Source organism: Oxyura jamaicensis, chromosome 19, assembly GCF_011077185.1.
Source record: "Oxyura jamaicensis isolate SHBP4307 breed ruddy duck chromosome 19, BPBGC_Ojam_1.0, whole genome shotgun sequence".
NCBI classification, from domain to species: domain Eukaryota; kingdom Metazoa; phylum Chordata; class Aves; order Anseriformes; family Anatidae; genus Oxyura; species Oxyura jamaicensis.
In genome coordinates, this window is record NC_048911.1 from 11396605 (window position 1) to 11421139 (window position 24535).

General features: G+C 41.1%; 1 protein-coding gene across 7 annotated transcripts in view; it reads left to right on the forward strand.

Annotated features, from left to right (window-relative positions):
- SLC13A5 (solute carrier family 13 member 5) overlaps positions 1-20159 on the forward strand; it is a 23829-nt gene extending 3670 nt beyond the window's left edge. For 2 of the 7 annotated variants that reach the window (XM_035342935.1, XM_035342936.1), the window contains exons 3-15: positions 667-765; positions 2204-2311; positions 5157-5285; positions 6823-6959; positions 8169-8383; positions 10350-10521; positions 11426-11548; positions 12076-12288; positions 13075-13196; positions 13484-13602; positions 14842-15003; positions 16774-16911; positions 17657-20159. In XM_035342935.1, coding sequence (XP_035198826.1) covers positions 667-765; positions 2204-2311; positions 5157-5285; positions 6823-6959; positions 8169-8383; positions 10350-10521; positions 11426-11548; positions 12076-12288; positions 13075-13196; positions 13484-13602; positions 14842-15003; positions 16774-16911; positions 17657-17785 — 1866 coding nt within the window. In that variant the 3' untranslated portion in view covers positions 17786-20159. Of the gene's footprint in view, positions 1-666; positions 766-1827; positions 2312-5156; positions 5286-6822; positions 6960-8168; positions 8384-10349; positions 10522-11425; positions 11549-12075; positions 12289-13074; positions 13197-13483; positions 13603-14841; positions 15004-16773; positions 16912-17656 lie in introns of those variants that run through there. The other 5 variants (XM_035342937.1, XM_035342938.1, XM_035342939.1 and 2 more) reach the window with 3 other exon arrangements.
- Positions 20160-24535: the final 4376 nt, after the last annotated feature.

Consider the following 24535-nt stretch of genomic DNA (forward strand, 5'->3'; position numbering starts at 1 on the left):
AAAAAGAAAAAAAAAAATTGCTTGCTTTCATTTGTATGGTCATATTTATCATTTTCCCCAGCTTTTGCTTTAGTATATTTCTGGGAGAGATCAGCCTCATTTTTAGGTTTCTGAACTCAGTTTACAACTGCTGGTCTTGAAGGCAGCTGTAAACTTCTCATGAATCTTTAGGACCTGGGGTATCAGATAGAGACACACTCAGATTTAAAGGAGATTTAGACATGCCCTCTTTCAAATTGGTACTGAGTGATGTTCCTCTTGGATCTCCCTTTCTCATTCTACTGGTGCTGAGCAGCAGCTGCTCTGGAAGAGGTGGAAAGTGGGTTTTTATCTCTAAAGGTCAGGTACTTGCTGTCTTGACACCTCCCTGGTTTTCCCCTTTCCTCATTCCTTTCTGCTCTCTACTCCCTTGGGAGGCCTGCACTGTCTTCCCATCCCTGACTCAGATCACCTCTTTCTAGAAACCTGAGGGAACACTGTGTTTCAGTTCCTTACTCCTCCCAAAAGCACCCCCTCTGCTTGACAGCTGCTATATGAATAGCAAAAGATAGCAAATCATATTGCACTGGTCTGTCAGACAAAGTGAACCATAGTACAAATCCTCTAGAGTTAACTCTTTGCATTTTCTTATTTAAGTGCTCGTAGTGCTTTTTCTTTGTTGACTAGGAAGCATTTTTTCATTGGATACTGGCCACAGGAATGCAAGTTTTGGCTGATTCCCCACTTTCTGCTAGGCTCTGTGATGGTGTGAAGTTTCCTCTGTTGGTAAGTTACCCAGAGGGATTGCTGCTAAAGGTTTGAAGATTTGGAATCTGTACAGATCCGGTTGGCTACTGTTTTCCTTAGTGGACATTCATTGCTTTTACAAACAGAACAGTAACATTGGAGTGTTCTGTTTTGAACTTCTATCACTCAAGATCCTCTGGTCCACACAGGACAAACAGTGCAAGTTGTAGTCAGAGCTTCCCTCATTACTTGCTGTGGAATCTGAAATTCTTTATTTCCTTGCTCACTGCCTGGTAAGTCTGCAGGATCAAATTGTCAAGATGTGGTCTTTGCTGTCTTCAGTTTCAGGTGGCTGTTGACATCACAGAAGCAGAGCATAAAAATCAAAAAATTCTTTGTCTTCAGTCTGGTTTCCAGTCTCTTCGTCCTCCACATCTGTCTTTCCCTTCTGCCATGTCAACAGTGCTTGCCACCCTTTCAGAAGTTCCCTCACTTCTGATTCTGTGGCTATACTGCAGACCAAATCACTGAAATGACACATATTGAAAATAACCTTTCAAATTAACCAGTCTGTGTTATTTTTAACTTGGATCACAGACACACAGTCCCTCACAAAATAATAGGCAGTGAAACACAGCCATGCATGCAAGCCTTCAGAGACCTTTGTTTTGGGGAGACCCCCCTGCAGGTTTAACTGTCCAGTTCCCCAGGGGAGCTCCATCCTTCCCCGCCATGTAAATGAGTGAGAGATGATCCTCCCTTGCCATCAGCACCACTAGCCAGAGCACCTGAGAGAAGCCTGGGTCAGCATTTTGGTCCCCCAGTTAATGTGTGTTAAGAGAATCTGTGGTCACTGGCAAGCACTGTGAGCACTATGAACGTGGAGAAAACTTTTTCCCGGCTGGGACGGAAATGTGATACACGGCCATCGACTATCTCTCCTTGTTCACAGAGTGTCTGCAAGAAGCAGTGCAGAGATAGATGGACGTGAGGAACAAGGGAAGGGGAAAGGCCCCTTGTTACGGACCAGAGCCCACATGGTGGAGCGAGCCCCCTTGCTCTAGATCGGGCCGAGATCTCCCAGGTGTCTGTCGGTCGGGGACGCGGGCACCTGCTCCCGCGTCCTCCAGGGCCGCTGCCGGCTGTCCCGGGGGTGCCAGGGCCACCGCACGGCCGGGCCGCCCCCGAGTCGGCAGGGCGGGCACTGGCCAGGGATGCTGAGCTGGCGCCAGGCCAGCAGCTCTCTGCCGGCTCGCTCGCCCCGGATCCGCGTCTGCACCGCTACGCGGAGGCCCGGCCCAGGCAGGGCGGAGGCGGCTCCTGGCAGGGCGCGGGCGGGCCCGGTGTCCCCGCCAGGGCGCGGGCGGGTCGCGTCGCCCCCCGCTATGTCCCTCCCGCCGCGGCCCTGCCGCCCCGTACTTAAGGCGGCGGCGGTGGGCGCCGCTCCTGCTCGCGCCCTGACCGTGTCTCCCCGCAGAAGATGGCCCCGACGTGCGTGCGGCCCCTGCTGAGGTACCGGTCCTTCGCCATCCTCTTCTTCACGCCGCTGCTGCTGCTGCCACTGCCGGTCACTGTGCCCACACGGGTAAGTGCCTGCGGGGCTCACGCAGGGAGCGCGGTCCCCCAGGTCCGGGCCCTGCTGCCCGACGGAGCCCGCCCCCCTGCCCCCAGGTCCGGGCCGGGCTGCCCCGAGCGCCGTCCCAGCCAGCCGCACCGGCGCTGCCCAGGAGTGCTGGGCGCCCAGCACCCGGCAACCGGTGCAGCGCTGCCCACCAGGGCACTTTACTCCCTGACAGTATGCTGAAACATCTTCTTCATGCCACCCTGCCCCAGAGGAAATTCAATGCAGCTCAGAAAGGACCTCAGTCCTCCACCCCTAGGTCTCAGGAACATGTTTTACAGCTTCTGCTCCCAAGTCACCTTCACTGCAGAAGCCCTGAGATGGGAGCCCAGTGCCCATCCATTCATCCAAAGGGATGTGCCAGGGCCAGGACCTGGGCCTCCCACAGACCCAACCCATCTTGCAGATTAGATGCAATTCTTTTTGGCCCAAAGATAAGTAGCTGGCCTGGACAAGTAGAATTTCATCCCAGGTTATCAAGAAATGACTGGCAGTGGACTGAAATAAAAGTCTTCTGGGTTTTCTAGTTCTGCTGCTGAGGCTCTGAGATACTCTAAGGAGTGTTGGTGAGTGTCATTCTTCATCCTATGGTGCAGTAAGAAGCCATGCACCATGTGCAGTGATCATAACACGATTTCAAATGCAATATACTGAAGTTATATCCATCTTACTCCAGTGATGGGGTTGGCACTACTCCTTTGATTTCAGAGCAATTACACAAGCATAAAATTGGAATAACCCACTGAAGACTTTTGTCTTTAATACCTTGTAGCATTCTTGGCAAAATGTAAAACCTCTGTTTACAGTATTCTAGCCTACTAGAGCTATAGAGTCCATTCCAGGGCTAAAACCAGTCTTTCTTCTGAGTCACCTGTATTGCTCAGTGTATTTTAAAATATAGAAAAACATAATGCACATTTATAAGCAAAATTGCCAGCACTTCTGGTTTACCTGTCTAAGCAGTATCAGGTCTGCCATTCAGTTGAATGCCCTTTACAGAAAAGAATTTCTGGCTGCTAGGCACTACTATGATCAATACTAGGAAAGATAATTCCCCCCCAAAAAAAGAGTTCCTTTTCAGTTTTCCAGTAATTGTAGGAATATTGTGTCATAAGTCTTATCTGGGAAAAGTACAATATTTCACAATGGGAGAGTAACATTTCCATCAGTGAATGCTTTTCCAGCTCTCAGTGAGAAGGCAGGTCATTGTTTTTGCTGTGGACTATCCAGAGACCAAAGAAACATTTTGTGACCATTCCCATAAATCATGGACATATATAGATGTAGATACAGATATCTATTTTATTCCAAATCTTCAGTTGTTTGAATTAGCTGCAAGTGTGGGAGTTAATTTATAAGTATGGCTGTATTTTTGATCTTCATGTAAATTATTTACAGTCCACTATACAAAACCAGTTTCTTCGGTATTGTGAGTTTTATTCAAAGTAATGTTCTCTTACGGTTGTTTACATGTCTTTCATATTGGCAACAAATTAACCGCAGTTAGTTCTAGCACTTAGTTACTGTTGAACAGCTTAAATGGTATCATGAGCTCACTTTGTATTTATTAAGGAAAGAGACTTAAATAGGATTTGTCTGATAGCTTCTAGTCTCTGAAAACAAACAAACAAACAAACAAACATTTATCTCAAAACTTGTGCTGTAATTAATCTCCTCTAAATCTGAAAAAAAAAATGAAAAACAAACAAACAAACAAACAAACAAAAAAATCAGCCTGCAAAGACTGTTCTTGGGTTCCTAAGCTGTTCTTTCTTTCTGTTTTCTTTGTTTTCTGTTTTTAAGCTGTTTTCTTTCTGCACATCCCTATAAATATAACCTTACAGCAATTTTAAAATGTCACTGAAACCTCATTTATTTTTGCAATAAAGTCCCATTTATGCATTAGAATCGGATCCTATAAACACATACTCTAAATATGAGCAAATTCTCAACAGAACACTTTGACTCAAGCTTTACAATGCTGTTTACTGTAGACTAATGAATGCTTACTTCTCCTAACAATTTTGAAAGTACAAACCAAGGAAAGCCAGGTTACAGAAATACCTGACCAACTGTATAAAAAACATTACAACATTTCGAAGCTAGGGAATCCCCTTATTCAATAAGAACAGTATGATTTGGAAAAGCAAGTTAATACCTCATATGTCCTTAGCCACTCCTACCACTCTTCCCTCCCGCCCCCCCCCCCAAAAAAAATAAAAAAATTGCAAGAGAGTTACCTAAGAACTTTTAAATTGTTCAGTGATAGAGTTTCTTGGCTCAGGTATGTTACTAGGCACACTTCAAATAAATGTGAATTTCAGAAAATCTACTCATCCACACTAGGAAATTCAGCCATACATTTAAAAATAGTTAACTAAAAATAGAAATGCCCAGTTCTCCAAACACTATTAAAAATTCTTGGCTCCTGGATGTGAAATCTGCTTACCTCAACTGCCAAGAGGTAATTGCATACTGCAAACTATGTACCTAGCTGTAGAAGGTGGGTTTATTTTTGTTTGTTTGTTTTTCATGCACAACATTTTATGTGGATGCATTATAAAAAACACCACAGTCAAAAAGATCTTTTTATGCAAGTGACTTCTGAGCAAGACTTAAAATGTACAAATTTAAATCCTCATGTCCCTCCTACCTATTTCTGCATAACGTCTTAGGCTAGAGACAATGGAATGTTTGGTCCCCTTAAAAGAGATGTCAATGTTTTTCTTATCTGTAAGAATAGGATTGTTGGTTTTTTTGTGTCTTTTTTTTTTTTTTTTTCTTAAATACATCTTCCATTGTGTTGCAGGAGGCCAAATGTGCATATATCATCATCATCATGGCTGTGTACTGGTGCACTGAAGTTATCCCACTGGCTGTTACTTCCCTCATGCCAGTGGTATTTTTCCCTCTGCTTGGAGTTCAGAGTTCTAAATCAGTAAGGAATAGTTCCTGCTCAATCCATATCTGATAAAGAGAAATTCATTGCTCTGATCCCCCATTGACATGTACCAAACAAGTCTGATAGGAAAGCACTCCACTTCTGTTATGCTGTTTTTGAACATGTTAACCAGGGAGTTGGGTTATGGTATGGGAAAATGATGAAATAACTACATATTTGCCCAAGAAGTTAAGGGGAGATGGGAGGGGAGGGGAACTGGGGATGGTAGAGGGAAATGTCTTTCTCTGGGCTTGGATCCTGCTGGAAAATGTCACACTAGTACCAGCAGCTTATGTGTTCATAATCCATCCCATTCAAGAGCATTGCTGACATATCCTCTGGGAGATTTTGAAATGCACGAAACAAACTTCCTCTGACACGGTAGACAGCATAATGCCAGCAAGTACACCGTGTCCCCTCCAAAGCTCATTCTGCAAAAGGATAATTGACTGTTTGTGCTAGTGGAAGGGTAGTGCTTTAGCCCAAGGCAGAGAGACTGTATTTAGGTTTACTACTGGCCAGCCAGCTGGTAAAGATGGGTGTGGGTGTTAAAGGTGCTGGTAAACCTATTTTGGAGTTTAGCATCTCTGGTGTCTACATAATACTTTGAGTCCCTACCAGTCTTTTAGGAAACTGCTATTTCTAGTTAAGCACTTAGAATCATAGAATCATTAAGGTTGAAAAAGACCTCCAAGATCATCTGGCCCAATGATCCCAGTTCCACCAGTATTGCCCACTATACCACATCCCTAATCATCACACCCAACCTTTCCTTAAACGCTCTCAGGGACGGTGACTCCACCACCTCCCTGGAAACATGATCCAATGCCTAACTACTCCTTCTGAGAAGAAATGCCTCCTAATTTCCAACCTAAACCTTCCCTGGCACAACTTGAGGCCATTCCCTCTAGTCCTATCACTAGTTACCTGTGAGAAGAGGCTGACCCCCAGCTCCCCACACCTTCCTTTCAGGTGTAGAGAGCAATGAGGTCTCCCCTGAGCCTCCTCTTCTCCAGACTAAACAATCCCAGTTCCCTTAGCTTCTCCTTATAGGACTTGTGATCCAAACCCTTCACCAGCTTCATAGCCCTTCTCTGGACATGCTCCAGGGCTTCAATGTCCTTCTTGTAGAGAGGGGCCCAAAGCTGAACACAGTACTCAAGGTGCAGCCTCACCAGAGTTGAGTACAGGAGAAAGATCACCTCCCTGGTCCCACTGGCTACACAATCCTTGATACAAGCCAGGATGCTGTTGGCCTTCTTGGCCACCTGTGCACACTGCTGGTTCACGTTCAGGCAAGCACCAACCAACACCCTCAGATCCTTTTCCTCTGCATGGCTTTCCAGGAAGGAAACAGAGGATCAAAGTTTCCAGAAACTGGAGGTAGCTGAGGCTGTGACTACTCTTTCTGTCAATGTTGGGATGGAGCCTGGTGCAGTAAATGTCTTTGAGAGGGTGGAAGGCAACATGTACTAGTGAAGCTAGTAGCAATAGGCTACATTTGGGTCCCTGACCTATCTTCTCTGTCTTACAGGTGTGCTTGCAGTATCTAAATGACACAAACATGCTCTTTGTTGGAGGGCTGATTGTTGCAATTTCTGTTGAACAGTGGAATCTTCACAAAAGGATTGCATTAAGGGTCCTGCTGATTCTTGGGGTGAAGCCTGCACTGTAAGAACACTACATTACCTCTTCCTTGCCTGTGTCAATTTAGCAGATACCTAGGAATGGTGTATGAGAGTCAGCAGAGAAGGGAAGCTCCAAGAACATCTTTTGTTATACTTGTACAGTTTCCAGAGGTGAAGTCTGTCTGCATGAATGGTTTATTTGTTGTTTAGCCAAAACACAGGCTCATGGGAGGACACCTGTGACTGCAAGACTGCTAAATGACTTGAATGGGTTGAAAATACTTCTATATCCATGTCAGCCCCTGACTCTATAGTGTCTTATATTTCACATTGAGTCCATGGTTTGATGAGACTGTACAGGTGGAATTCAATTTTCCAAAAACAGGCATTCACTTCTTATTGAAATAGCTAGACTGTGGCTATTGACATCAAAAAGAGAGAAGTCATTATCTACAATAGGACAGATGATTCATGCCCAAGAAGTGCCCATCAACTGCAAAGTAGTAAGTGTCTGAGTGGAATCAAGGTACCTGGGTTGTTCATGTCTGAAGTCAAGTGAGATAAATCGTACCCTTGCTTCTTGTTTTAGTCAGAATCTCTGTAAAGACATGAAGCTATAAGTCCAAGAGCACCTGTGCTATTGTTACCCAGATGACATATTATTGTATGTACTGGCATTCACAGTTCATGTGAAATCCTTTTATCATGACCCCAAGCCATCTGTGGTCCCCACCACCATCTCTGTAAATGGAGACACATTCATCATCTAAAAGCCATATCCTCATTCTGGCATGCTTAAGTGGTGCCAATTCTGTGGCTAGAGTAAGTCTAGCAAAGATAGTGGTGGTGAAGAGCATCCAGTAACCATTACTTTACATCTACAGACAAAAGCCAATTTTACAAGATCTGAAAGCACAGTTTACAAACCTAATACCAATAACCAGGGAAACAACACTTACAGTTCACTCTTACAGAACTACCATTTTAATTTTTTAAATCTGGATAAATTCTAGGTGCTCACCACTAGAGACAAGATGATTCAGACTTAATCATGCACAGACCAAAGAACTAAATGCCTTTCTGGGATTCCTTCACTGAAGATGGCAGAGCTAGGAGGGAATCTAGCCCTGCTTTGTGCTATTGGAGGCTACACACATTCCCGTCCAGACTCTGCTCTCAAAATTACTGTGACTACAGAGCCTAACAGTCTCAGTTTTTTTCCTCTTTTCTCGTCTGCCTATTTCTCTTTCAGCCTCATGTTGGGATTTATGATAGTCACTGCTTTCCTGTCCATGTGGATAAGTAACACAGCCACTACTGCTATGATGGTTCCTATTGTCCAGGCTGTCCTGGAGCAAATGGATAACACAGAATATGATGTGACCATGATGGAACAAGCAACCGGGCAAACAAATACAGTGATTGAGCTGCAGGAAAAGAATGTATCAGATCCTACTTCAGTGCAGGGTAAGGGCCTGCTAAGGAATGAGTTAACTTGTTACACTCAGAGCTCTCTGTCCAAGAAGGACCCTTTTCAAGGAAAGAGGATGTTCACATGACTGAAAGCTTCTAAATGCATGACATTCAGGCTTTCCAAAATGTTTACCAATTTTGGTGGCTGTCATTCTGTTATGCTTAGTGCTAGATCCCATACAGACTGTTATGTTCTTTCCTTCAAGCTGGGCTCATCCACCTGTGGTTTCCCTGGAACTAATGGGAAGGGAAATAAAAAGTATATCTTCTGGGAAATATCTTCCACCCACCCCAGCATCACACTTTCTAAATCTTGTAATTATCAGTGGTATTCAGCATCTAAGACATGTAGCAATGTTTGAAAAAAATTGTGCAAACTCAAGCTGTTTTGGTTGTGGGGTAATAAATACCCATTTGTTGACCAGACTGAATGTGGAGATAGGGAGAAAAAGGAGAAATACTTGAAAAGATACGTGGAAAGAGCTGGCATCATTTGACTCCTGGTAGACAAACTACTCTTTGGAACACTTTAGTGTGATCTTACCCTGGTGCTTGACTCAACAAGGTTATTCTATCACTTCTGTGTTTCTGCTGTAGGTTTCACTTGACACACTTGCACACATATTCAGTTCCTCTGATCTGACTGTTCCATTGTGCTGGTACAGAGGGCTATGTTATGAAATGCTATTAAATATCAAATCTGCGGTGCCTTTCTCTTTCAGAGGAGGAAGGATTTTCTTGAGGATTTTCTTGGAGATGTGATTTCACTGAATTAGCATGTTGATCTGCCACCATTCCCTGTGTGACTGTGTGCAAGAATGAGCGCAAATGTTGGTAGTGCATATGATGGCCCACACTTCAAGCCTTCTGCCTGGGACACACCATGTCCATTTTCTAGCTTATATGTCTGTGGAAGACCCAGTGTAGAAAAAGATAGTTCACATGTGCCAGTCATTGCCCTGTTAAGATATTAACTCACAACTGGCATATTTGTCTGGACTTCGGAAACATAAATTAGATACAACAGTGCTCTCTGTTTTTTGGTTGTTTAATTTCTTACCTTGCTAGTGATGGGACAATGCACTATTATTGTGCAAAGCTCGGGCACTGTGTTTATATAAGACTTGCAAGCCCAAGAGAATGCTACTTAGTCACACAGTGCTCTGTAAGTTTGCTCATTTCTAGCATCCGAACAGTTGTATTAAGATAATATTTCATGTTTACAAATGTTGTTTTTAATGTTGATTCTTGAGTCTCAAAAATGAACTTCTGCAGTAAGACTAGAGAAAATAATTATGATGGATTTCTGTTCTCTTAGAAGGAACTGCTTGGCTTTGCTAATTTATCCCTAACATACAAGAAAGGTGACAAATGTATGTGAAGAATACCCTTTGGTATTGTTGAATTGGTTGTAATTGTTATAAATACATTGTCTCACGTAACTAGTCCAGTCAGACTTCATGATTAGATTGTTAACCTCAGAGAATAATGAACACAGCAGCAAAATTTCACACTTGATGTAAACTGATGTAATATATTAACCTTAACAGTTGTGTCAGACTAGAATTTTGTTTGGGGTGGGCTTTTTTTGCCCATATTCACAGCTGTTAAAGCTAGTTGAGTTCTTACTGTGATGTTGAAAGTGTTCCAGTGACTACAATATCTGGGTGATGGTAAGCCCCTCTGTGAAGCAGGGAATTGCTTTTGAGAAACTGTGGCACCAAGATGGAAAACAGCATCCTTGGGTCATGTGGAGCCAAATTGTCAGCTTCTCTCCTCAGCCCCTCATGAACTCAAGTCTGAAATATTTAGGGACATATCTGTGTGTTGTTTTTTTTGTTGTTTTGTTTTTCAATTAAAACGAGGCATACGAAAACTGGAAACACTGAGCCTGCAGACCTGGTCCTGAACTTTCTGCCTCCCTAACTGTACCTGAGCAAGTCATGTTCTTTGTGTCTAGTCATAAGCAATGGACAAGTCCCTGATGACCCCAGATCTTCTGAGGAAAAGAAAATGAAGAAACGTATATGTAAGGGAATGACGCTTTGTGTATGCTATGCTGCCAGCATTGGAGGAACTGCAACACTCACTGGAACAGGACCAAACATGGTATTGAAAGGCCAGATGAATCAGTAAGTCATTCTTGCTGTTTCTTTACTTTTGCTGCTTTACTGTTTCTGTGACCAACAGACTAAAGTTGTAGTTGACAGTTTCAGTTGCAAACTCTAAGCAATAACCAGCTGAGGAACTGAAAGTGAGAAATGTGTATGAAGTGAAGGGTATCATTTTTCTGCTCTGCCCTTTTTTAGGCAGCTATGTGCTGGTATTATAAGTCTCCTGAGAAACTTATGAGATATGAGATAGTGGTTCTTCTGCCTCCTCTTTTTCAATTAAAATGAAGCATATGATTAGGGCAACTGCAGTGAAGAGCTTGAGAAGAACACAGTATTAAGTCTTCTCATTATCTGTTGATTTTAACAGCCAGCTGGAAATTTGCTTTTGCTACTTGTTCTGCAGTCATTATTGGCAGATGCAGGGAAGAACAAAAAGCTGCTGTTCTTAAAACTTTGGCTTCAGTCTTTTAAGCTAAGTAGCAACTTTGTCTACTATTGAAGTGGGCAGAAGTGCAGCTATTAATTTCAGAAGACAATGCTTTCTCGCCTATTATAGTTATTAATGTGGAGGAGGGAAAAACATCCTGTCATGGCATAAATGAGCAGACATGTTGGAAGTGAAAGATACCCAGAACATGCATGCGCTTTCAGCAGTGCTTGTCTTAGTGAGACCTGAAATACCAACATCTGTTCCTGTCTTCTTTAGAGTAGAATGCAGGGAAAATTAAGAGGATTGTTTAAGTTCTGCTCTGAAACCCAGGGCTGCCTTCCTATTAACTTCAGTTAAGCTGTGGATATTGTCTATGATTACTTGTAATGGTTGTCCTGGATTTACATGTCTAATTAGCACCAGGGTATATTAAAGGGAGGGTAGAGTACTAAATATTTTGGCATTAATACAGAAAGCATTTGTTTTTTTCAGGTTATATCCCAACAATAATGATATTGTGAATTTTGCTTCCTGGTTTGGGTTTGCATTCCCAAACATGATTCTGATGCTGGTACTAGCTTGGCTTTGGCTACAGTGCTCCTTCATGGGACTCAAGTATGTATTTAACTATATGATATTGTGTAAACCACTTAGCTAATGCAGATCACTGAAAAGTTTCTGGATAAAATGAATGCACTGACAAGTTATTCATGCTATAAAGGACAGCAGTTCCATTTCACAGCAACTTTTAAGATCTGGAAACCTTTATGTTTGGAGGGATTCACACTAAGCCAAAAGTGCTAGGCCATCTTAATGTTCAGGTAGAATTGCCTTTTTCAATTTAAAATCTGAGGATTTAGGTCCTAGAAGAGCTAGCCTATGTTTTGCTGCCCTTGATTCAAAACTGAGTTTTTATACTAGGTTGCTCCAAACTGGACAGAGACATATCCATTCATACACCCCATTCTTCTGTGAGAACTGACATGTCCATATGAAACACTTCAACACCGTTGTCACTTCTTTGTTTCTGGCCTCTTCTTTAGTCTGTGTCTGTCCCCAGAAGGAACAGCTTCAGAGTGGCAAGCATGTTAAATCTTTCTAATGTGTTAATACTTACGTTTTCTTCTTTCTTTTTCTTAAAGCTTTAAAAAAAGCTGGGGCTGTGGGACAGAGAGAACTGCTAAAGAAAAAGCTGCATACAATGTGCTGAAGGCAGAAATGAAGAAATTAGGCCCTATCTCTTATGCTGAATTCAATGTCCTCATAATGTTTGTTTTGCTGGTTCTCTTGTGGTTTTCCAGACACCCAGGCTTTGTAAAAGGCTGGGCCAACAGGCTCTTCCCAGATGGAGAAAAGTAAGTTGTGTTTTTTTTTTTTTTTTTTTTTTTCACCCTGTACCCTCCCCATTTTGAATCAAATTCCCCTGCTCTTAGATACCATTTTGATTGATTCCAACTGTATCTGAATTCATGTTTGCTGGGCTGGATCCTCTCACACACATACGACTATCAATTTATATATCACTTGACAGTTTTTACTGCAGTGAAGGCTGGAGACTGGGATATGGAGCAAGCTGAACCTCCTAAAGGAAAAAGAAATTCTGCAGTGCTGGTCTCTGTCACTTTCAAGCACACATTAGCATTTTGTTTGTATGAGCTCCAATCAACGGTGGTGTTATATAAGTATTCAGTATTATCTCTAAACAATAGCATATGTAGAAACCACTGGGAAATTGATTCTTTGCTTTCAATAGCTTCTTCATATACTGTATGTGGCAAATTAAAAATATAAAATGTGTGATGGGAAAATCATTCATGCCATTTCCTTGCAAGTCATTAGAATACAATCTTTGAAATCTGGCTTGCCCACAAAGAAGGAACCCTGTCCCCAGGAGCTATTTTCATCTGATTTCATCTAATTTCATCATGATTTTGATTATTAGTGTGTATTATAGCTGTTTTCATTTATTACTGTGTTTGTGCTGTGGTAGATCTGAGACACCTCAGTCATGAACTAACGACATATTTTGCTAATGTATAAACCTCAAACAGAATGGCAAGGAATAGTGATTGCAATGCTGGAAGGCAGCCACATTCTAGAAGAAAGATGTTTTATTTTCTAAGCTATCTTTTCTTCTTTAGGTATATCACTGATTCTGCTCCTGCTGTGTTCATTGCCCTGCTATTGTTCATCCTTCCTGCTACCAAACCCAAATTCGTAGGCTGGAATTCAAGCATGTCTGACCCTGAACAGACTGAAGAAGGTATTTAAAAGGGGTGTTGTAACATTGTGAAAGTCACCCAGCTCCAGCTAATATGGCAGAAATATACACTGAATTTGCATGCAGTTCTTCAGGGTAACACACCTCCCTCACTTCTTGGGCAAGGCTGGAGCATGCTCACTGTTCATATGTTACCCTTACCCTGACTTGTGTAGGTTTCTTAGTAATACACTTCTGCCTGATGAACCTTCCCCTAGTATCTTATAGAACTGGAGACAAAATGTCTTCACTCTGCTGAAACGTATTCTGCTTTTGATTTCTCACTTTAGATATAAAAAAGCCATTTTTACCAGCCCCGCTGCTGGATTGGAATGTGGTTCAGAGGAAGATGCCCTGGAGCATTGTGCTGCTGCTAGGAGGAGGTTTTGCTTTGGCAGATGCAAGCGCAGTATGTTCTGACATCTGTTTTTCTCTGACTCAAAGGTGGACTTCCCTGGTTTGTTATCTTGTCGTGTATTACTGGGTCAAACCCAGTAGAGATGTTCAGATACGGAGGTAGATCCAAATTAGCAAAAAAATGGGAGGAAAGGCGAATATTAGTGCCTCTTTTTCAGGAACTTGTGTGCATTGCCCAAGTTTCTCTAATTTATCCGAGCCCTGAAAGGGCATCTTCATTGGGGTTCTTCGTTGACTGGACAGACCAGAAGAACAATCTTTCTTATTTGTGTTGTCATCCCAGTCCCATCCCTGGTTAGATAAAAATAGAAGTATAAATAACACTTGTAAGATTTCCAGAACCATTTGAGGTTTGTTTAAAGGATAAATAACTTCAGATTTAAACCAAACCATTTCTGAACTGTAGAAATTTTGGAAAATATCTACTCATTGTGAGTAGATATTTTCCAAAATTGTATACAATGGGGTTTCTTCAGTCTCTTGTCAGTGGCTGTTGCCAGGCAATATACTGCACTCCATAAGCTCATGATTTGAGCCTGTGCTCATAAATTCATACTAAAGGTGGTTGAATTCCCAAAACAAGAACAAATCTTGAGTCAAGCCATGCTTTTTACTTCATTGCTACCAAGACGTATCTAAATCAAAACCTTATATATCAACAATGACATGCTTTGAGGCAGGTCGTATTCAGATCTTTGTGGCTAGGCAGTTTTTAAGCCATGGAGTAAATTAAAGCTCTGGACTGTTACATCCATCTACATTCATCATACATACATACATTATTAAAGCTCTGGGGCATTAGAAGCCATGAAGGCTTTGTAGTTTGTCTGAATCAATTGCTTTCTGTGTTTGTATAATATAGAACTCACACAGCATTATTATCTTCAGAAACACTAGAAACATGTGCTAGGAATCTTGTGAGTGACTGATTTAATTATTTGCAGTAGTCTCAGCAATAATTGTTTCTGTTTAGCAGAAAAATTAATTTTGTAACCAAAGTGTGAGCAAGTATTTGTGTTCCAGGAAAATCAGGAAAGTGGGGCTGAGTATTAGTGTAGTTGGCAAGGAAATCCCTTTAGTGTTTATGACAGAACTCTGTACTTTTGTGGGTGGTATTTATATAACTCAGGAATCATTTAGCATTATATTTTAAGAACATTACACATAACATAAGTTTTCTGTTCATGAGCTATGGGTTCTAAGCCTCATCAAAGAACATTTTTCTTGTCAGAACTCTGGGCTCTCAGCTTGGCTGGGTCACCAAATGACTCCATTAGGATCTATTCCACCCTGGGCCATTGCAACAGTACTTTCGCTTATTATAGCTGTCTTCACCGAATGCACCAGTAATGTTGCCACAGCCACCCTCTTCCTACCTGTCTTTTCATCCATGGTAAGATTACTTCCATCCTGCTATCCTATCAACTGGGAGATTAGGGGTAAACTGTCAGTCTCTAGTGGCAAAACAATATAATATTTACTGTCTTGAATGTTGCTCTAATGTTAATCTGAAACCCAGTAATGAAGCAATCCATTTGACAGTATACCATAACGGACAGTGACTTTATCTGGTGTTGGTAAGCAAAATCCCTATATATATATTCATATATATATATATATATATATTCCCTATATATATTATCATCACATATATTAGCATCACTGCTATGTTTAGAGCATCATAAACTGATAGGCAGCAGGAATGCAAATTTTAGCCAATCTACACTATCCATTTGCCTGAAGCTGGAGATACCAACTTCTTGGGGGAAGAAGCTAATTCAGGATGCCTATCCAACAGAAAGTGAAGTGAGAGTCACTTTTTTAATACAGATCACCAAACATCAATTACTTCCAGTCATTTTGTATTTGAACCATCAACTCAGAACTGGAAAAACAAAAACAAACAAAAAATCCACTGCTTTCTATTCATCCCTTTGGACGGTTCCTTTATCTTCATCATTTTACACTAGAATACATAAAGTGGCAATCCTGATTATTAGAAATGTGTAATTTGCCATAAGATTGAACAATTTTAAACCTTATGGAGAAAAAAACGATAAGTTCTTGTCTAAAAGCATATGCAATAGCTACCTTTTCTGACCACAACTGAAATGGAAGCACAAAGGAAAAAATAGGCCATTCTCTTCTGTAACTTGGAAAGTACAACCACTGTATTCTAAATCATTTAATCAATGTAAAATGATCATAGAATCATAGAATGGTTTGGGTTGGAAGGGACTTTAAAGTTCATCTAATTCAACCCCCCCTGCCATGGGTCCTAGACCAGGTTGCCCAAAGCCCCATACACCCTGGCGTTAAACACTTCCAGGGATGGGGCATCCACAACTTCTCTGGGCAACCTGTTCCAGCACCTCACTACCGTCTGAGTGAAGAATTTCTTCTTAACAACTAACCTAAATTTACCCTTTTTTAGTTTAAAATCATTACTCCTTGTTCTATCAGTATGGTCCTTGACAAAGAGTTCCTCCCCAGCTTTCTCGTAGGCCCCCTTTAGGTACTAGAAGGCCACTATAAGGTCTACCCGGAGTCTCCTCCAGGCTGCAGTTCCAGTTCCCTCAGCTTCTCCTCATAGGAGAGGTGCTCCCTCCCTTTGATCATCTTCATGGTCCTCCTTTGGACTCGTTATAATACATTCATGTCCTTTTTTGTGCTGGGGGCAAATATCAATTTATCTCATTAAAGGTGCTGACCTATTTATCACTTCAGTTCTGAGTCCCACAAAGTTCATGTAATGTCTAAGAATGTTACTCCACATGTCTTGTAATTATAGTTCCATCTTTGTGTTACCCTGGCAAGCACTCCAAAAATGTGGTCTGAGGTCAAAGACAAGATCACGGGATAAATTTGACCAGAACTCCAAATTATACCATAGAGCAAAACAAACAAGAAAAAATCAAACATTGTTTTCAGTACTGTGGGACGGGGATTGAGAACAAAGTTATCTTTAAGCACATGTGGATTCCAGAATAAAATGCTTGAAAATTATTCTGGTGGTGTAATACCAAGGAATGAACTGAGCCTGTGTGTCTTAAAGGTCTGGAAAATTTTCCTTTTTTTTTTTTTTTTTTTTTCCAATTATTATTATTATTATTATTTTTTTTTGAATGCTTCCAGTATAATAATTCTCTTCATTACACTGCAGGCTGCATCTGTCAAGATCCATCCTTTGTATGTTATGCTGCCTGGTACTCTCAGTGCTTCCTTTGCCTTCATGCTACCTGTTGCAACACCTCCAAATGCAATAGTGTTTTCCTATGGCCACATCCGTGTTTTGGATATGGTAAGACTGTAATTGTCTGGTCTCTTATCTGAAATTCTCCATTGCATTTATTCTGAAATATGATAAGAGTTTAATTTTCTTAGCCTAACACTTCCAAAGTATCATAAAGCTCATATGGGAAGTAACTAGCACCTTACATCCTTCTCTTATGTGGTATTAGTATTGTAGTAAAGATTTGCATCTATGCCACGACATTACCTTTCTCATAGGCTTTGGCAGACATACAGCCCAGTCCAATTGAAATTAAAAACTGACAAGTCAAAGTCTCTTAAACATCAAGGGGTTAAAATGCAGCCAGTGCTTTCCAGTGTCTTCTGGGGCTTTGGTGTGTATAGCTAAGGGCTTATTTCCACTGGAGCTGAAAGCAGAAGGTAACAATCTGTTGCCCTAGACGCTGGTCCTTTGATTCCCTGCCAGACCACGCAGTACCAAGTTCTGTGCCAAACACCCAAATATTATCAGTTTTCCAACTGGAGACTTGAAGGACACAAAAGCTGGTCTTTAACTAATAAAAGCAACTTCTTTTTGAATCCCTTACAGCTCCTAGATTTGTTGTATATCAAACTGTTCACCTTTTCACAGTGTATTCCCTGGTATTTCTACCTAAGCAAGAACATAGGGTAGTGGGTGCAGTGGCTATTTCTGTGCATTAATTTGACTGTGTTTCTTCTTTGTGTACAATGTCTTTCCATATTTTGCTGTCCTGGTGTTTGGTTATTGTTGGTTTGGACTTCTGTCCTCACAGGTTAGATCTGGAATAGTGATGAACATCATTGGAGTCTTCTGTGTCACACTGGCCATCAACACATGGGGAAGACCTATGTTTGAGCTGGACACATTTCCAGCCTGGGCAAACAGCACAACTAACCAGTGAGCAATGAAGAATTCATGTTTTATACAAGGAATGGACCCTTAATCCTACTCTGTATTGCCTGAAACCCTATATAAAGTCTTGTCACCACTTCAGATCCAGTGTTAGGTGTCTGCTACCTCCTGGGAGTCATACAACAGGTCAGGCATGAACCAACTCATTCCAATCATGCTGGCACCAAATGTGCTGTTTAATTTCACGACCCTAAGGATCACGTGTCTGGATCACAAGTATAATCAAGTGATCCATTGTACCTCCAATCTCCATCAAGATTTAGAATTCATCTAACTTCAAATAAAGAGAGGGCAAGCTGTTATATCAGATGGTTTGAACTATTTTATCATTGGTATGTACTTTTAAATCATTGTAATTGAATACTGCACCCAGACAAGGGCTGACAATTCATTAGCAGCTATATATATCCAAAAGTCAGCATCTGTACAGAGAAATACCTGTTGTCACTTATCTAGTGTAAGGTTTGTTATATTTTAGTCTGGCCTCAGCCATGGGGTGAAATCTTTCCAAGTCAACATCCAACCATGTTTTCCATCACCTTCTTTTCATTCCCACATCTCACTGCATTTAGACACTCTTTTAGAGGGTTGAAATAACATAATTCTATGCTGGTCATGATTCCAATGATATCTTGGGCAATGACAAATTAAGGTTGCCCTTGTGTTTCTTGCACTGTGGCACTGGCAGGGCCAGGAGACCTTCCATCTCTTGGCCCCAGGTAGATGTGGTTTCACATGCCAAACAGTACTTTGTTAGTGACAGCTTGGAAATGACTGGTGAGTCATAGGACTTCACACCTATGGTGAAAGGTTCTGGAGTAGTCCCTGATGCATGTTATTAATTAACACTAGAATTTTGAAGTGGAGACAAGGCATGAGAAAGGCTCTGACTGAAGGCCTTGTAAATAATATAGTATAGCCCAGATAGGGGCTTATGTTGGCTGATAGCAATGGAAGTTGTCTTGTGTATTTGGAATTCAGGTCCCATGAGAAAAGTGTTTTGTAGCATCTGTTCATATCATTTCTGAAGCAGAAAAGGTCTATGGAAATATTTTTGTTGGATTAGGTGTATTGTTGGATCAGTGGTACACGGATGCTGGTTATTCATCCCTGGAGATGAAGTTGGGAGGGAAGGCAGTGTGTTGCAGTGAAGAGACCTATGACCATGACCTGAGTTCTGCTTCCAGATTTGCTGTGCAGCCTCAGACAAGTCAATTCACCTCTTTTTGTCTCATTTTCCCATTCTGAAAAAGTTGTTATGGTACCTATCTACCTCACAAGGGTGTTGTGAGGACATAAGGGTCAAGTTCTGCATCCTCAGTGATTCCCTATGTGAAGGAAAAGGGTGCACGATCTGGCCTCTAGCACAGTAACATGTGTAGGATATTTAATAGTTTTGTCATTAACTTGAATGTTCTTTACAGAACTGGAAGAATATTCATATTTTGCCTTTAAAAGTGAGTAATGTACATATCCACAAAATCACCAGGTGCTTTTTTCTGAGCAAAAAACTACTTCAGTAATGATTGGATTTCTGTGCCTTTATCTTCAGTGCCTTCAAGCACCCTGTCTAGCCAGCTGGCTGCATGTGGTGCAGCCTCATACCTCTTCCATGGAATGGTGGAGCATGTGGATAAACACCATTCCACTTACAGAGTATGTCTAAGGAAGAGACCAGTTCTAGTGCCAAGAAGTGACTTGGTTACAGACATGTGTCACCACCTGAAGGTTATCACAGTATTTGTTTAAAGGAATATAAACCAGAAACCATTAAGCACCTTCTGCACTTTGGAAATCACCACTTAATGCCAACTTGCATCTGTATATATCTGAATGTTCTTGAGAAAGGGACTTTTTCTACCTTCTGATGGACTTCACAATAGGAGGAAATTTCACCATTGCCAGGTACTTCACAGTGCTTGTTCTTCAGTACTGCAGGTAAGATACAGTGGTGCTTGCATGATTGGCTAACACTGAGCTTGCCTGTCTCAATTCATGCAGATCCAAATTCCCTTAAAAATGGTTTCAGCTATAAGCTGTAGGACAGGCAGTTCCCTCTCCCGTTTCCTCTGTTGCGGTGCAAGTAGAAAACAAACGATATTTTCTTGAATGGTCACACTGGGTGATTTATTAACAGAAGTGCCACATCGGGGGAGCATATATGGGAAAATAAAGAACTCTGGTTTTATTATAAATATGGTGCATTTGATGTGTCACCCCTCTGTCCTGTTAATTGCAAGTATTTCCTTCTGAGACACCTTAATGACATCCTGTAAGTGATATATATTTAATTAAAAAGGGAAAGTTGCAAAATTAGAGCCTGGCAAATAAAAACAAAATAAAATATAAGACAAAATCAAAAACTTGTCTCTGTAGCATGGATTGTTTCCTGTGTGACACAGTGAACCACTTGTTTCTGCATTACCTTCCTCTGTAGCATAGTACTGTTCTAGGAATCTCCTTGAGGATATACATCACAGAAAATCAGTGCAAAGCAGAGATTTTGACACTGCTTTAAGTACCTTCAGACCTACATATCAAGGGTACCTTTCCTCAGCTATGTGATAACCTTTCCTCAGCTATGTGATAAAGTTTCCATCTTTGAAAATGCTCAGGCAGGACCAAAGCAGGTGGCAAATTCTACAAGCTATCTTGTTCATTTCAGAGTAAAAGATTATAGGAATCTAACAAACACAACTTGCTTTTAAGAAACAGTCTTGTACATAGTCTCCAGTATAATAGGCACAAACAGACTTTTCTTCAGCATCAAGCATGCATGTCGTCCTGTTCCTGCGCACTGAGTAAATAAGTGTATTATTTACACTGGGTAATGCAAGGACAATTGCTTTGTTACTGGAGCTAGGTTACATCCCTTTACAGTACTACAGGATAAGTATCACTAGAGATACTCATCTTGTATGGCATTATTTTTCTTCCATCAAAGTGTTTTAGTTTTATATATAAATGGTCTTTAGATTGTAGCATAAAGGAATCCATTTTTCCCCCACTTCGAAACTATGATTCTATGATTCTATGAAAACATGTACCACCAAAGCCAACAGAGAACACAGCAGAATCCTTATCATGGTCTTTGTTAGGACAGGTTACTCAGCCATGCTGAACAAGCAAATAATCCCTGTTTTATTGTATGTGAGCAGAGCATGACTATTAGTTGCTAATGCCTATGTCAGCTGTCCAGCTAGTATAACAGCTGCCTGTAAGGAGCAAAGTTAGTTTTCCTATTTTCTGTTCATCCTGTAGAAGGTCCTTGATTTTTCCTTTCTTCTCTCAGGATACTAAGTTGTTACTACTGTCTCTGTAAATGTTGGAACAGAATTACAATATGGCTGATAAAGGGTTTGTTCTTGACTGCCATCACACAGCACATATGGGACAATCAAGTGATCAAAAGCAGCCAGCATGGGTTTATGAAGGGCAAGTCCTGCCTGAATAACCTGATCTCCTTCTACAAGATGACCCACTCAGTAGTTGAGGGAAAAGCTGTGTGTGTTGTTTACCTTGATTTTAGTAGAGCATTTAACACTGTCTCCCACAGAATTATTTTGGAGACACTGGCTGCCGATGGCTTGGACAAGTATAGAATCAGGTGGATGGACAGGCTCTGAGTCGTAGTGAATGGAGTTTGATTCTGTTGGTGGCTGATCACCAGTTCCATCCCCCAGGGTTCACTGTTAGGGACAGTTTTAATATTTTTATCAGTGATTTGGATAAGGGTATCAAGTGCACCCTCACTAAGTTTGTGGATGGTATTGAGTTAGGTGGGATGGTTGACCTGCTTCAGAGTACGAAGGGTTTACAGAAGGATCTGGGTAGGCTGGATTGATGGACAGAGTCCAATTGTGCCAAACAAAGGCAAGCACCAGGTCCTGCATTTAGGTCATAGCAACCCCATGCAGTTGTATAGGCTTGGGGAAGAGTTGCTGGAAAGCTGCCCAACAGAAAAAAAATAGAGTGCTGTTTGATAGTCAGGTGAACATGAGCCAGCAGTGTGCCCAAGTGGCCAAGAAGACCAAGGGCATCCTGGCCTGCATCAAAAGTAGTCTGGCCAGCAGGATGAAGCAAGTGATCATCCCCTTGTACATGGCACTGTTGAGACTGCACCTCAAATATTGTATTTGTTTTTGGGACCCTCACTACAAGAAGGATATTGAGTTGCTCAAATGTGTGCATAGAAAAGCAGCAAAGCTGGTGAAGAAACTAGAAAACAAGAATTAGCAGTAACTGAGGAAATGGGGGTTCTTTAACATGGAGGAGAGGATGCTGAGGGAGTCCTCATGTCTCTCTACAACTACCTTAAAAGAGGCTGCAGTGAGGAGGGTGTGGGTCTCTTTTCTCAGGTGACAGGTAATAAGATGTGAGGAAACAGTCTCGAGTTACACGAGAGGAGATTTAAGCTGGACATTAGGAATTTGTTCACTAAGAGAGGTGAAGCATTGGAATGGGTTGCACAGGGAAGTGGTGGAGTCTCCATCCCTAGAGGTATTTAAGAAATGTGTGGATGTGGCACTAAGAGACATGGTTTAGTGACGGGTCTTGGTCATATTGCTGATGGTTTGAAGGTCTTTTCCAACCCAGATGATTCTGTGATTTTATGATCATGTATTTCTTGCCCATGTTGTATCTATATCTACATCCACTTTCAGCATTCTCTATGTGATTTTTAAGTCACCAAGCTAAAAATAGCACTCAGACAGAAATAGAGTCAAACTTACTGTGGATGCAAATCAAGTGACTTGAATCTAGTGACAGACTGTTTTCACACTGGTTTTCCAATGTGGGTGAATAAACATACGACTTCCCGACAGTGCTCTCTCTGTTTCTCAGTGAGGTCCCCAACACTTCTGTGTATTTGAGCACAATCCCATCAATGCACTAATGGGCACTTGCAAGGCTTGGCATTTGCCTGCATGATTTAAAGCTGTTTTTCATCTGGCTGGAATGGCCTGTCCAGAGGCAACTCTCCTCCATCAGATCAGACCCTCACTTTTATATACCTCTGCTGGCCCCTTTGTGCATAGTCTGTGGTATAAAGAGGACTCTGTCATCCACTACAGACTGCATCTGCTTTGCAAGATATGACAAAAGATGTTCCTGTCCTTGAGCAGAGCACTTGAGTCTCCCTGACGATCATACACAGTTGCCTACTCCACAGAAGTATTTTCAGAATATAACAACTTGATAGCACCAATTTCTACAAGTGAGTATTAATGACAAAACCAGCAAAACAGATAATAGTATTGTTATTCAAATCCTAAAAACTGTTTCATAGAAAACCTGGTCTCATAATGTAGTTGCATTTAAATAACCATAATAGAAAATAGGATAATATTGTAAAAAGATGGTATTGTTGAGGAGGGTGTTAGTTTTTCCTTCACTGTTTTATTCATGATTAGTTTTCATTGTTTATAAAGATTTTGATTCAAACATCTCCTGCATAACTCTGTTGCTGTCCAATTAGTTATATCCTATCTTACTTTATCTTGCAAGAACTTTTATCTGCAAAATTAGCATGAAGACTTTTCATGGATGTTCATCCTGACAGCTGTGAAAATCCAGCTTATCAACAGAACACTGAGTTATACAAGGAAAATAAAATAAAATAATAATAATTAAAAAAAAAAGTTCCTAGAAGGTTGATGAGCTTTACATAATTTTTTTTATCTAGACAGTGGTTACCTAGAGTTGGCTTAAAGTATTCCTGGACTTGGTATTTTATAGCACTGTGTTGTAGCGAGTAAATGACTGCATGGAAAGACCCATGATTGAGCTCTAGTAATAACGTTCATTTCACAGGAAAGCTTGCTTCATAAGACTTTCTTTCTTTGTGCCCATAACTGTTTTGTTTTAATGGCCAACCATCCCCTTTATTTTTCAGACAGAGATCTATTGAAATCCTCATGTCTAGCAACTCTTTGGTAGGGTTACACTAACACCAGCTGATAATCCTTGGGTTTGGGCTATTAAGGCCAACTTCTTTTCTATCGCCAGCAAGTTGTGTGTGCCAGGCTTTGTTTATGTATGTGTGCGTGTGTGTGTTTATGTATGCATTTTATGTGCATGTATATATATGTTACACACATATAGAAAGAGCAGAAAGTTGTTCACATTTTTTCATGTGAGTCTAGACTGCTGTAGGATTACTTAAGAGTGAGTGTGTAAGTGAGTCAGGAAAACTGTGGAAAGACTTGTGGAAGTATGTGTGTTAGAGACAGTGTAAGTATAAAGCAAGAAGCCAGAGACTGGTTAATTAAAGCTTCTATTTGGACTCTACTCAAATTCCAACCAAGTTGTTTAACTTTTTCAGTTTTAAATGTTGTATTTAGTGCTTATCAACCTATAACACTGGTTAGAAATATGTCCTGCTAATTCACGCATGAAAACAAAGATTAAGTGATCTGTCTAACTAATGAACAAGTTATGTTGCTGAAGGCTCTGATTTCAGTCAAATTGTATGAAATTTGCTGTGATTCTTGAAGTTCTAACTCCTTCAGTCATGTGGGAATCCCAGCTTTTGTTGGAAACTGTGACAGAATAGGAAGAATGCCTTTGGATATCAACTCTAACTCAAAATAAATGAAAACAAGTAACAGGAACTCACTGTTTCAATTTTAAATTACTTAGTTTTAAATGCAGACTTGCAATTTTGAGGGTCTGGCTTGTGAATTTGTGCAGCAATTTGCAGTGTATAGCAAAACTGAGCCCATGCTGACAGAAAGTG